Source organism: Phacochoerus africanus, chromosome 4 (genome assembly GCF_016906955.1).
Source record: "Phacochoerus africanus isolate WHEZ1 chromosome 4, ROS_Pafr_v1, whole genome shotgun sequence".
Lineage (NCBI taxonomy): Eukaryota > Metazoa > Chordata > Mammalia > Artiodactyla > Suidae > Phacochoerus > Phacochoerus africanus.
This window is the reverse complement of record NC_062547.1, coordinates 101,189,561-101,202,857: the sequence shown is the minus strand read 5'-3', so window position 1 is coordinate 101,202,857 and position 13,297 is coordinate 101,189,561. Positions and strand designations below refer to the sequence as shown.

At 37.0% G+C, this 13,297-nt stretch overlaps 1 protein-coding gene across 4 annotated transcripts in view; it reads left to right on the top strand.

Moving 5' to 3' along the window:
• The window catches only part of KIAA0825 (KIAA0825 ortholog), a 402,395-nt gene that overhangs the window by 185,924 nt on the left and 203,174 nt on the right, over positions 1-13,297 (top strand). For 3 of the 4 annotated variants that reach the window (XM_047778295.1, XM_047778296.1, XM_047778297.1), the window contains 3 exons: positions 2,973-3,132; positions 7,945-8,100; positions 9,898-9,992. In XM_047778295.1, the coding sequence (XP_047634251.1) occupies positions 2,973-3,132; positions 7,945-8,100; positions 9,898-9,992 (411 nt within the window). Of the gene's footprint in view, positions 1-2,972; positions 3,133-7,944; positions 8,101-9,897; positions 9,993-13,297 lie in introns of those variants that run through there. The other variant, XM_047778298.1, reaches the window with a different exon arrangement.

Below are 13,297 nucleotides of genomic sequence, written 5' to 3'. Positions count from 1 at the left end.
GAATTTATTTAAAAATTATTAAAATATGTTATACTCACTGGTTAGTATTATGATTAAAAAAAATACCTTTTACTGGTTTATAGTAATCTAGAAGACTTTATAGTAATACAGATGGAGAAATGTAACTAATCATGCTTTTCCTGGTCTTGTCATACTGACTTCTAGAAATTTACTTGTGGGGCATCCTGTGAGTAGGAATAACAATAGCAGTCAGAAAAATACTTAGTAAAATTGACAGTGACCTTCTTAATCTTTACATTTGAGTTAGATACCAATTTACAGGCTTTAGTTCAAAGACTAAAAGATTAAGGCCACATGTCATGATCTGTGGCAGTGGATTTGAAGGGGAGAGTGAAAAAGTAATATTAGTGAGTCTGATTATAAAGTTAAATGTATGATTCTGCTGAATTAGGAGCCCCTCTAGCAATAAGATCAGTTTAAAGTAATGTCTCTAATATACTTGGGGCCACATACAGGAATCCCTAAGTAAAATTTTATCTTTAAAAGTTGATTTTAGTCTAAGTTTTTTATAAGCAGCACCAGCACATCTGGTATCTCCTATAGCAGGGCATTTTCTAGCAAATACTTGGCCGATTAGTTGTCTGTTGCAACATGCTTCCAAAATAAAGAATTGCTGATTTTTAAACATGTTTTATAGCCCTCAGAGATTCTGAGTACATGTTGTGTAACTTGTAATGAACACGAGACAGTCTTTCTCAGTTTCCCAAATAATATCAGTATACAAAAATGCAAAGTTATTTTGTGTATTTGAGAAAGAGTTAAATTTGACTTATTAACTCTAAGTAATCTCTTACAGATCTGGGTGCTATAGGAATATTTCATCTCAACTTTGATTTCAAGTTATCTGATATCTACCTCTATGCATTTCTCACAAATTGATTTTTTAGTTCATAGTTCTATACCATGAGGAAAATATATTTTAAACCATGATGTCTGCGTATAGATGGAGGGTTGCCTTGGCCTTACCATAATTTTTTTTCAAAGTATGGGAATGTAAGCTCTTTAATAAAAATAGTTCTTCCATTAAGATAAATGAAACCTTAATTCCTCACGAAGATTATCTTGGAACTACTCAATATCATTTAGCTAGATTTCTTTCACTTGCATCCAGATTTAACTTTGATTTTATGGAAATTGTGAAAATAACTGCAGTAGAAAGGTGGCAGCTGTAAGCATTGCTTGTCTTGCATGCTGCCTGGAAGCATTACTATTCATTAAAATAACCTTCACTTTGTAGTAAAACTCAAGCTGTAAACAGTCAGCTTAGATTCTGGAGAACACACAGGCCAAAAAGTAAAGAAATGTCTGTCTTTGCAAAGTAATTTGTCGAGTTGAAGATTATTGTTTTTCATCATGGTGACCCTGACGTGGCTGGCTGGGTGCATATACAGATTAAGATTAATGCAGTTATTCCTTGGCTAAGGTCTGCCTCTTTCAGGGCACATTCTCCTTAATGACATGATTGATAGGCAGTCCCAAATCCAGAGAGGAACTCATTAATCATAGCATTGACTGAATCCAATCATTTGCTTCACCTGCACAGTGATGGACAGGAAAGGATACAATTCAGGGGCTGACACTGAGACACTCCTTTGTCAGAGGGCCTCAACTTTTTCAATGTCAGCCTCTACAAAACCTGACAAGAAATTTTGCTTGCAGCCTTTATGCAGCTTCAAAAAGATGTCTACAAACTTATTTTATTGCAACAAGGTCTTTTTTGTTTATTTAAAAGTTTACTCTAGCTAATGAATATCTGTAAGAGTAGGATTTGCTTTATTTTTTTAGCAAGGCTTATATGATCATAAAGTTTTTTTGTTATTTTAAGAAGGATGTTTTGAAACTACATGTGGAAGCAATATAAAAGTTAATGTCCAGCAGCTGGGTATCATTTGGTTCAGTCTTCAGGTCAGCGGCACTGACTCTTAGCAGAACTAATTTTATAATCATGGCAAAATCTCAGTAATGAACTGCAATATATAGCTGATTACACCACAGCAAATTTCATTTAGTCTGGGAAACAGTGGATAACCATGCATTTTCTTAGGACCACTTAGACTGCCAAGCCTGTGGTGATCCTAACAGCAATTGTAATAAGAAGATTAGTGTGGAATCTATATAATGTCAGATGACTATCATGACTTATTTTGCACTTACATAGTCTGAGCATTTAAAGAAAAATATGCTATCCATTTTTACTATGTAAATGATGTTGAAAATCAATAATAAGCATATGAGTTCTTACAAAAGAAACATTTCACATCTCTGATTTGCACATTCCTGGTGTGGTTATAATAGACCATTTCCTAAAAGAATAAGCAGGGTAGTGACTTTTGCTAAGTATCTGTTACCTAGAAGACGCCTGGGGTGGGGGTATGTATTTTTAAAAGGCAACAAGTGTCAAAAGGCCAATTTAAAATACCCAGGGGTAAGTACTCTTCCAGGAAGCACCCAGCCTGTATTTAGCATAATAGGCTCCCCCTTTTGACACTTTAATTAGTCTTTAATGTGTTCTAAGACAGGTGTAAAGAGGAATTTACAAAAGGCAGAATACCAAAGCTATTTCTGGCATCAAAGATACTCTATCCTCAAAGAGAAAATAAAAATTATTTCTAACATGTTCTTAAAAAGAAATGTTTTGTTTTCATCCCATGATTATAGCAATTTCAACAATTGCAGTAATGGGAAAATGTTTTATAGATAGGAGTATAAATGCAATAAAGAAATGTTTTAAAAGAAATGATTCAATTTTTAAAAATGCTTTCAGGTGCTTAGTTCTAAGGCGCTGTTTATGTGAGCCGCAGCCATTTGGGAAGGCTTACCTATTTGAGCAAAGTCTTTATGGGTGCTTTGAATATGAGATTTACATTGACTCTCCACACTCAATCTCTTTGATTATTTTCCATCTTTACAATTCTTCACCACTGATACTTATATGCTTTCTTTGTACTTAGTGCATTTATGACTATAGAGAAAAGCACAGCCTTAGAAGAAGGAGATATTGCTCTTGAACTGACTGAGCAGAAAATAAACATGATGGTCCTGGATATCTGCCACAAACCAGGTGGCAGCGAGTACCTGAGGCAAATTTATCACATCATGCGGCTCAATGAGGTAGGGAAACGGCCTTTTTACCGAGCAATTAGGTGTGTACTGGCCTGAGGCAGCGTCTGCTGGCAGGTAAGGGTTAGTCAAGGAGGTGATAATACTTCTTAAAGTCAATACCAAACTCAATATTGCATTATTAATAGAATCTATTCAGCCCCGGCTGTTCTGCATTTGTACAGCAGAAGCTTCACTGAAACAATGTCGGTTTTATTTGTATGGTTTAAACAATAACACGGCTCATAAACTCAGTTCAGTTCTGATTGTGTAGACAGGAGAGGTGTAGTTTGGGAATTGTTTATTTGTGACCATTAAGCTGATGTTAAAATCTGGTGTTCGTGAAATGAAGAATTTTCTGAAGAGAGAGTTCGTTCTTCTGTGGGTGTCATACTTATGTTGGTGAAGTCGAAGATTTCTTACATAATGAGAAACTTCAGAAGAATATTGAACCATATTTAGGAGCAACTAGATTAACCCAAGAAAATGCATTAATGCATGGACACTAATTAGAACCGAAGTCATGCTTGTCCACTCATCTGCTGGGTTAAGCCTCTGACCTTATGTGTTTCTGGCTGTTTCAGCAAAAATGTATAAAAAGCAGGTTTCTCTGTTATTGACTTAAAACAATACAACTTTGCTAACTTACTCAGGTTTTTATTTTGATCATACATATCTGGATTTGAATGTGACATCTAATATGAACTAAAATTATGTTTATATTTGCAAACACATGAATGTGTTGTTTAGAATAAAAATTGTATAATATGGATAATGCTAAGATATAGTGTTTTATCTCAATGAGCTAGGCCTTAAAAACCATGGATTTCCAAGAAGTGAATTAAATTCTACCACAGCATTTTACAACTCAGATATTTAAATATTCTCCCCATTATTATCTGCCTGAACGTTACTTCAAGTAAATCTTGTTTTCTGGCCTTCCAAGAGTAATCAACCAGTCAACCTGTTACGGCAGATACCCAGCAGCCCTGTGCTGCAGCGTATCAGCTCTGGCGACAGCCCTGTGGCTGTAGCGTACCAGCTCCAGTAGCTCTGTGGCTGTAGTGGATCAGCTCTTTTACCCAGCGAGAAACCAAGCGAGCACTCGGAGAGTTGGAGAACTCAGGTTTATTACGCCTGCGGGCTCAGAGGAGATCACTCTCCAGAGTCTGAGCCCGGAAGAAGGGTTTCACAAGGCTTTTATGGGCTACGTCTTCTGGGTCCAAGCTTGACTAGTTGGACTGGAGTGACGTCAGGCAAGGTAGATGCGGAAGCAGATGCATGGGGAAGGACTGGTTGGGGCAGTTGGCTAGACTTTGCTTAGTCATCATGGCTGGGGTCTCTCCTTTCTACATTTTATTGGGACATTTTCTCCTACAAACCAACAGGTATTCAAGATACTCAGTGATCACCTGAGAAGGATGTGAGGCTTTTGTAGTTGTGAGAATGCATCCTGTTCCTAAGGGACTAGAGCTCAGTATGCAGTTGTTACAAAGTAACACAACCTGTGCATTCTTGCCAATGATCTCTCAAAGCTTGTTTGAGGTTTCCATTTGGGGAATGCAGAAACTCCTGGCCTCTGGGAGCAGAACAGCCTTCACTGAAAAGTCGTGGTCTTCACTGGCATGTCCACCTGGCCACCCAGGTTGGCCAAAGTAACTGGTGGTTACTGAGGAACAGATGTTGCAGTCAGATTACCCTCAGAACCTTAGTAAAGTGGCCTTACAATAGTTCTGAGCACAAAGGTGGTGGGTATAGCGGTCCAAACTAATAGAACTGTCTTCTCTTTCAAAGTTCTGTAACGCAAAAGAGATAGTAATCATCAGCAAGCAAAATCAACAAAAATTAAGTTGGATATTTATTGTCCCATCAGCTACTTGTTGAGTTCAGGAAATCCAAAGGCTGTTTTCTCCTTATAAAACTCACTCTGAGGAACCGCTTCTGAGCAGGCATGCTATGAAATCTGATGTACATAAGACTCTTTATTGGGATGTCACCATATTGTGATCAAATTCAAGGTCATGATTATTCTTTCATTAGAAGTGAACATATTTACTGTTATGGCAACTATCAGATGGGAAAACAGGCTAAGTACATACCAGTTAACAACAGGAAGGGTGACTGAGTGGCTAGTGTAACACTTATGGCTGCTTTTATACTGTGAAGCATCATTTTGCTGAAGGTGAAGTTGCCCTGGGATGTTTGTTCTTTGATGAGTAGCACCTTGTCTTTAGCACTTTCAGGTGCATTGCTAAATAGAATTTGAAAACATAATACAGACCTTGTGCTGGTACAGACCTGGGTGAGTGAAGAATGGGTGTGCCATTGAGAGACAGGGAAATTAGGGGAGATTTTTAAAATGTTTATCTTTGAGATAAAGGTAAGGTGTCTGAGCATCAAAATCCAAAAAGTAGTTGGAGATAGGCGAGGCTGTGACTATAGGATGGTCATTTTCAATGAGGATGGTAGCTGAGCTCATGAGACTGGTGGATCTTTTCAGGGGAGAGCAACAGGGAAACCATGGATGGAGAAAGGAACTCTGATGTAACTGCAAAGGGAGTGTGTTCAAGAATGGATGTTCAGGAGTTCCCGTCGTGGCGCAGTGGTTAACGAATCCGACTAGGAACCATGAGGTTGCGGGTTCGGTCCCTGCCCTTGCTCAGTGGGTTAATGATCCGGCGTTGCCGTGAGCTGTGGTGTAGGTTGCAGACGCGGCTTGGATCCCGAGTTGCTGTGGCTCTGGTGTAGGCTAGCGGCTACAGCTCCGATTCGACCCCTAGCCTGGGAACCTCCATATGCCGCAGGAGCGGCCCAAAGAAATAGCAAAAAGACAAAAAAAAAAAAAAAAGAATGGATGTTCATAGAAGAATGCATTTCTCCTAAAGAAATAGACCGCTGCAGCAATAAGTCTGGTTGAAGTGGTGCCACTGTGGCAGTGGGTTGAGTCCAACTTCTGCAGCTCAGGTCGTTGCAGAAGTGAGGGTCCGGTCCCCGGCATGGCACAGTGGGTTAAAGGATCCAGCATTGCAGCAGCTGCCACGTAGGTTGCAGCTGTGGCTCAGTTTCATTCCCTGGCCTGCCACAGGTGTAGCCATTAAAAGGAAAAAAAAAAAAAAAAAGGTGGCGCCACAAGAAATTTGAGGCTTAAGAAGGGGTAGTGTAAGTGTCAATGTGGTTGAGAGGTCAGAGAAATCAAGAAGGGAGAAAAACACCGTTGTATTCACAGCTTGCAACAGAGCACTTTCTCTTTTTTGAATTGTGGAAAAAACAACAAAAAAGCCAGAATATAGCCAGGTAAGCAGAAATCAGTGAGAATGATTGTTAGTAGCCGAAGCAGTTTTACAATGAAATGGGAATGTTTTATGCCTGTTTAAAATTTTACTTTCAGCAATCATGGTAGAGAAAAACTTTATTTCTGTCCAAGTGTAAATCTAGACATACGATTCTTTTCTGATAGCTTTGTTATCTAATAACATTTAGTGAGAGTCCGTGTATGTATCTCTGTCAGATGCTACAGACTCAATAATTCTAAAAAGCTGAAGTCCACAATGAGCAGGTTTATGGAAGGTTAAGCAGTGATTTCTTTCTATTTGTGGGGTTTTAGAATCTGAAATTTGCATTCCACAGTGAGTACAGTGGGTGAGTACAGTGGGCATTCTCTATCCATGAAGTTACAGAGACACAAAAAGACACAGGGAAAAGCTGAGACCTGAGGTGTGGTTTACCAGTTGACGCTACCATGCTTCTCTGGGTGACCTCAAGCTTGTCTCTGACTTTTCAGAGCCAACCACTGAATGTGGTCTGGGCTAGAGTTTCTCAAACTTTCTTGTGCCTCCCAGTTCCTGAGATATCTTGTTAACAGGCAGAATCTGATTTGATGGGGCCTGAGATTCTGCTTTTGTAATAAGTTCCCAAATGAAGCTCATTCGGCTGGTCTTTGAGTAGCAAGGGTTTTCTAGAAGACTTCTGAAGTCCTTTTCAGCTCTAACATTCTTAACCTAAGTCCTAACCATGAAATTATATTGTGAGTCGGAAGGACATTTCTATTATATTATTTATCAAATAACCTGCTTACTAATAGTAAGCATTTGATAATTTGTGGAAAACTAAGTCATTTAAATTTATCATCTTCCAGAAGAAGTCTTATAAAATAAATTAGGATTATCCACCTTTTAACTTATGGATGGAAAATGAGGTATAATATAGTAGATTGACTCCCCCCACCCCATCTGTAACCAGCAGTTGGGGGGTAAAATTAAAATTACGTATTTTGAGCTTCTATTGAACTTCGATTTTTTTCAGTCCAGAGCAAGAAAACTAGAGTTTAGGAGCTTACATTATAATTAATTTTAGATAGAGGGAGTTTGCTTATAGTGAACCATCAGAATACTTAGCACTCTGCTGAACATGAAGTAAGTAGCAACTGCAGTTACTGAATGAATGAGCAATCTTGTACTGTGAGTAGTCATGCACCTGAGTTAAGTTTTGGTAACTAGACATGTTAACATGTGAGCTGATCACAAGACAATGCCTATTTAAAAGATTCTGATATGTCAAGCATGCATCCATTATGTGAGAATATGTTAGTGGTTTTCCAATCTATTCTATATATTAGGTGAACCTGTTTTCGATGGGTTTATTGCAATCCTGATTGGTATGTACTCTGCTATGTTTTTTCTGAAAACGTATTCTGTCCTGAGGCAAGGAATATGCTGTAAGCTAGCCACTGTGCTGAAAAGATAGATTTGGATACTGACCAGTTTATTCTTAAAGAGAATATATGCTTCCTACCATCATAACTTGTACATTTTTTTTCCCTTGAAGGAATATTTAAAAGAACAGCTGTTTTCTATAAATGGTTCCGAGGAAAAGCCATTACCCATCCGACCTTTAAAAATGACCTTGAGTGTGGAAGATCAGTCCTCTGCCTTTAACCCTTTCCATGTGTACAAAGTGTTTAGTGAAAACATGCTGGATCAGGTATGTGGAAATTAAATAGTAAATTTAATTAAAATTTGTGGTATTTGTGGTTTTCTGCATAAGTGAGAAAAAAAGTGCTCTGTGTTTGAATATTTACTCTTAAGCTTTTTGGGGTAGGAAGCAAAAGGCCTCGCTCTTGTTTGCATGGTCGGCACAAATCGTCTTTGGAAAAGTTATTTTACCTTCTTTCTATTTGTCAAACTGATTCATGAGTTTGGTCTGTAGAATTTAACTTTTGACCCGGTCAGTTCACTGTGGGCAGAGGGAACATCTGTTCTGGCTGTGTCTATGGAAGACTCGAGAAACCTGGCATTTCTTTGTCTTTTACCCCTCAATACACACACTCACGAAACACTTTGCAATCTTTATGAATCTATCTAATGGCTCAGGTAAATTATAGAAGTTTAAAATTCATTATAACTGAAGCATTGAGTCTCCATTTTAAGTGGAATGAGGTAAATTTGCTGTTCTGTAACCCTAAACGCATTCCTGAATATAAATGAATTTGTTAATGATCTTAAAGTCAGAATATTTGGAATAAAGTCAATGTGATAAAACACCACACATTTTTAAATGTCAGATTATGCCATTGTTTAAGCTTTTCATGTTTCATAGTTAAATTAAAAAGATCATCTTTTTTTTGCCAAAGTACTTGAAACTTAAAGTTGCTTTTGCTTTGTTCATTCTTTTGGTTCTTTTCCCCAGTAGCCTCCTGACAGACTATTTGAACTAACAGGGCAGAAGAGAAGGATTGCTTGACCTAGAGCTCTGATGAAAATAAGAATTAAGACAATGGCCTAATTCGGGATGCAGATAATATTTTTACCATGCCTGTTACAGCCCTAGTCTACATTCATCAATACTGTAGTAGAATAAGACCTTCAAATGCTGACAACCTGGGGCAGAATTCTCCTGCTCTATGACAGGAGTGTAGTGCTCCATTAATCAGCAGGTGACAGGGCATAGTTCTTGGTGGATTTTAAACATCGGCCCAGACTCTTATTATCAAAACTATTTAGTTTTAAGGCATATAAGCATCCATAATACTTGAAAACCAAATATATTGTATAAGTTTGAGTTTATTGGCTGCCTTCCTGTGTTATACATTAGATTCCCCCAACCATAAATAATCATTGTAGCTGTTAAATTATCCTCACTTCATTTAAATAAATGGCATGTTGTATTCAGTTCTGAATTATGAGATTATCTTTCACAGTAATTTTTCTCCTTACTCTGTTGTGAAATTGTCTATTAAATGAGAAAAAAAAAAAAGAATTGTTTATGTTATTTACATTTACAGGTCCTTAGAATTTCTACTTTAAAGCATTTTCTTAAGCAAAACCATGAATAACATACTCTAATTAAGCTGTGTTTTATAATTTGAACCATAGCACTTCCATCTTTGCTTTTTAAATCAAACTTCTGGGTGCTAACCCTCTCTCCCCCTTATAAACTGATATATGAAAAAGTTGCCAATTATTTTGCTTTGCTTTTCAGAGTTGCCCTTTCAGAGAAACTTGTTGGGCAAATTCCATTAGTACTTGGAAGAATAACGACTCAAGAAATTGATTTATATTTTTATAAATAATGACTACATCCCCAAATGGATTTATAAATTAATTGCTGTCTTATTGGAATAAAAACCTTCTTCTGTGGACATGATTGATGTTATCTGTCTAAGTCCTTGTTCTGGAACCCCCTCCTTCTTAGTTAGTCTATCACAGCTGGAGCCTTAATTTACTGATCATATTAACTCTGATTAATAACTAACAATAGCATCTTCTCATTTATCAACAGTCAGCCATCACAAAATGGAACTGGAATTGGTCAAACTTGCTGCCAAATTATATAGGACTGGATAAGATGACCTTCAGTGTACTGCTAAAAAACAGGTAATAAGATTGGGGATTTGGGGCAACTGGTTGGGGGAAAAGGATATTTCTTTTATGTGTGTGCATGTGTATATGTGTGTGTGTGTGTATATATATATATATAAAATTATATAAAGTATGATTTCTTCTTAATGCTGTTTTTCCACAGTAAGCATTTTCAAAAGGTAGGAAATTTTTTTCTGAGATGAAATGGGTTTATTTTTGCCTGAATTTTAGCTATGTTTGACTTTGTGTATATAATAGTTGGGTATTTTGTAAACATCAAAGTTAGTGACTTGAATGCCATTATAATACTATATACCTTTGTTTACAACAATTTAATGGATGCATGCAAAATGCCAAGCCAAATCAACTACTCTAATCAGGGGAAACATATATGTAAAACTGTCATGATTGCACTTTTTGCTTTTCAGCTAGTTATTTTGGCACTGTCTTAATATAGTCTCAGTTGCATATTACTATAAACACATGTACATGCACATACACATACACTCAAGACAATATCCAATAAAATGTTAATGTGATTTCAGCCTAGGAGGCTATTATACATGTCATTTATTTTGCACAAAATATAAATATTTTGATTTTATTTTGGATCAATTAACATTTTTTCCTCATACCTTTCAAAGTTTTCAGTGAAAACAGTAAGGTGTAAATATTGTTTGCTTTTCTCTATTAAGTGTCATATTTTTACATAAGATATATATGTGTGATTCCTTTTATTATTCAGGTATCATCTGTTTGCTTATACTCATATATCTTCTACATGATATTTGTGATGTATATTTTCTTATTTTTTTGAAAAAAATATTAAGTATCATTTTTCATGAAAGACAATAAGGACCATGACACAGTAGAAAGCATCCTTGAGAAATCTGGGTGCATTTAAGAAAATAATCTTGAGAGAGAGATTCCAATATTGACCAGATGTAAGTTTCCCAAAAAAGGAGCTTTATTGCCAAGAAAAGGTGTAACTTAGAGGTGTGGTCACAATGGTATTGCTAATGTATCGCCCTTAAATGAAACTCACCCACCCATCATGGACAAAGCTCAACAATCCAGAAACTTCCTCATTAAGGACAGAATCTTCTCCCAGCAAGCTTACCATCTGGCAGGACTAGCTCAGAATGCACCTTACTAAAGCACAAGTTCCCCATCGGTACTCCTATCCTGTACCAAAGTTGCTTAGAGAAATGGGAGGTGGGGGTAGTGGAGGAGAGGCCAGTTCTTCTGTTGAGTCTATGGCCACATGATGTTTACACAATATTAACTATCTATCTGGAAACAAAAGAGGAAAGGTAAGTCATTTTTTTCCCCTTCTATTTGGAAAGTTTTGAGTTCATGTAGATTAACTGTATTTTTACTAAGTTTTTTCATCTGTGAATTGCTACGTCAACCCACTAAATGCTACTCTAGGGGCAACACATCCTTTAAAACTTACTGTGTTTTTTAAGTGAATTTGTGTTTTAACCAAGAATTGCATATTGTTATTTTTTAACAACTTTAGATATGCCTCAATTAGGTTGCTAGCTATTAAAGTCTAGTTCTCTGAGATTTTACATGCAGGAATGAGGAGGGAAAAGAGAACTCTGACAAATTTAGCCAGAAGTAGCAGGTCAAAACAGTTCTCTTGGAAAAGAGTCATGAATTTTTAATAGAAACAGCTAGAATCTCATCTTAATAAGAACCTTAGATTTTTAAAGAATGGTATGTAAAGCATTCTTTTCTAAACTACCACATACCACAAGCCACAATGAATATAATTGATCTGTCTTAGAAGGATGAAAGACACCTGAGAGTTTTTAATCTCCTTTAGCATGTTCTCATTTACTTTAAGAATGTTATTTATGTGACTTGATTAATATTGACCTAGTAAGGAAATTTTCTTTTATTTTCTCTGAGAAATTGTCTTGTTTGGAATTATCTGAAATGCTGGATTTAAAAAAAAGTGCATTGAATTTTTGACAACATGGTTATTTGAAAGTATCTATTTGAAAATGAGACCATTGAGCTTTTAAAATGAGTGATATATGTTATTCTATGTCCAAAAAGTGATACTTCTAATATATAACCATGATCTTTGTGGGTATGCAGAGCCAAAGAAAAAAAATCTAGAGTAGCTCAGCTGCATATGCTCAGTTCCTTTTCTCAAACTCACTAATTAAGCAGCTCACTTACTTCCTTTTTTTCTCTCTTTAATTGGTAATATATTTATACTAATCTATCTATACATTCTGGTCGAGTACACATATGGCATTACAGATGTTATCTGGGGACACAGTGTTATGAAGAAAGGTGAACTCAAATAGACAACTATGAAAAATGTCAAAAAGAAGAGAATACTTTCTGTTCACCCCCTAAATTCCTTTATGACTGGTCTTCCAATTCCATATAAAAAGCAGACCATCTCTGGACTTAATCTCTCAAGACTCTAATACCCTGAATGAACCAAACCTCCCTCACCCCTCAGAACAGGATGGAGGTGGGAAAGCAGGACTCCTGGGTTTTCAGGCCAATCGAGTGATGGTGAGCTTACCTTAGGAAAGTTATCTAAACTATTCCATTTTGGATTTTCTCATTTTAAAAATTAAATCATCATAATTATATATCTGCTTCATAGAGAGTGTTGATATAATCAAGAGAGTGTTTAAGGATATGAAGTGTTGTTGAAAGTTGAAAATTCAGTACATACTTAGAAAACTCATAGCACTGGTAGAACATAGTGTTAGTGTCTGGCCGGGTAAGGAAATAGTAAAAGTTATTTAGGATTAGTAGGGAGCTGGAGGTGGCAGATGGAGCAGTCGCATTATGCCTGAGGTTACGTATATGGAGGTTATGTGAAATCCAGGCCTAAACCAATCATTAAGTATTGGTCAGAGACCAGCCAATGAGGTCCATGGGTCTGTAAGACAAACAATGAGAAAAAGAGAAAGTGGGAGAGTCTAAAGACCAGGTAAGCCACCTGGGAGTTAACGACTGAAGAAATGAGCACCTGAGGGATGGTTCAGGGACATGAAAGAGGAGATAAGGTGGTGCCAACAATAACTGTATCTGAGAAACCACTGACCTTTTTTCACAAGCTGATTCTGTGCTGGCTCCAAAGGCAGGACAGATCTTCAGTGGCTGCTGGTCAAGTGTAAGCCTGAGTCTTGGCTGGGATGTTCACTCTGTTCACTATCAGGCTTCACCTCAAAACCCTTCCCTCCATTCATGGTGTTCAAAGTTCATTGCCTTCTTACTGTTCCTTGATTCTCCAAGCTCTTTCCCATTGAAGGTTTTATTACCTGTAGTGCCCTCAGCTTTTC